General features: G+C 40.2%; 1 protein-coding gene across 2 annotated transcripts in view; it reads left to right on the forward strand.

Moving 5' to 3' along the window:
- Positions 1-1,005, forward strand: part of LOC102681365 — a 23,321-nt gene that overhangs the window by 15,775 nt on the left and 6,541 nt on the right. For both annotated transcript variants that reach the window (XR_004150103.1, XM_006613470.2), the window contains exon 4: positions 459-993. Coding sequence is in view for 1 of the 2 variants with exons in the window: in XM_006613470.2 (XP_006613533.1) it covers positions 459-993 (535 nt within the window). In the remaining variant the exon portion in view is untranslated. The remainder of the gene's footprint in view (positions 1-458; positions 994-1,005) is intronic.

Below are 1,005 nucleotides of genomic sequence, written 5' to 3' on the forward strand. Positions count from 1 at the left end.
TTATAAACTAGAAAATTAATAAATTAAAGGCAATTATTAAACAAAATTATAAACTAAAACACAAGAAATTAATAAATTAAAGGCAATTATTAAAAAAAAATTATAAACTAAAAAAACTAAAGAAACTAATAAATTAAAGGCAATTATTAAAAAAAATTATAAACTAATAGATTAAAGGCAATTACTAAAAAAAATTATAAACTAAAAAAACAAGAAACTAATAGATTAAAGGCAATTACTAAAAAAAATTATAAATTAAAAAAAAAAACAAAAAACTAATAAAGGCGATTACGAAAATCGAACGAAAAGGTAAATAAACTAAAAAACTATAAACTAACTTATAAACTAAAAAACTAATAAATTAAAGACAATTATTAAAAAAAAATTATAAGAAAAAAAGAAACTAATAGATTAAAGTCAATTACATCCACTGTGTTTCCTCTGTTTTCTCTGGAAAGACGAAAGGTTGGACGGGAGCGGGAGCGAGTGCAATTCGGGGGCGGCGAGGAAGAAGAGGCGAAGGGGCGGCAAGTACAACGGCGGCAACGAGCGGGAGCAGCAGCAGCGGGAGCACCAGGCGGTGTTTGACGATTATCCGGCTTCGCCGAGATCGTCGAGATCGTCCGCCTCCTCGAGATCGAGCTCCCTCCTTCAATTCGAGTCGTTGGAGAGGACCTGCGCCACCCTCTCGCCCTCTAGCTACAGCTTCGACTCGTTGGAGTATCCGAACCGGTCGAACGCCTCCCATCCCGGGAACACGTCTCCGGATAGCCTCGAACAGGACTACGACAAGGCTCTGCCAAATGGTTTTGGAAACGTGGACCACTTTTCCAGAATCAGGCCTTACCGTAGCTTCGAGAGTCTGGACACGTGTCAGAAGGAGGAGGAGGAGTTCGGCCACGGTTGTCTCACCAATGGCTTCACGCCTTTGTACCTGAAACGAAACGCGGAGCTGTCCAGGACACGCAGCAACGGCTACCACCGCCCCTCAAGGTAAACCATCCT

This window comes from Apis dorsata, unplaced genomic scaffold (genome assembly GCF_000469605.1).
Source record: "Apis dorsata unplaced genomic scaffold, Apis dorsata 1.3 scaffold_150, whole genome shotgun sequence".
Classification (NCBI taxonomy): Eukaryota; Metazoa; Arthropoda; class Insecta; order Hymenoptera; family Apidae; genus Apis; species Apis dorsata.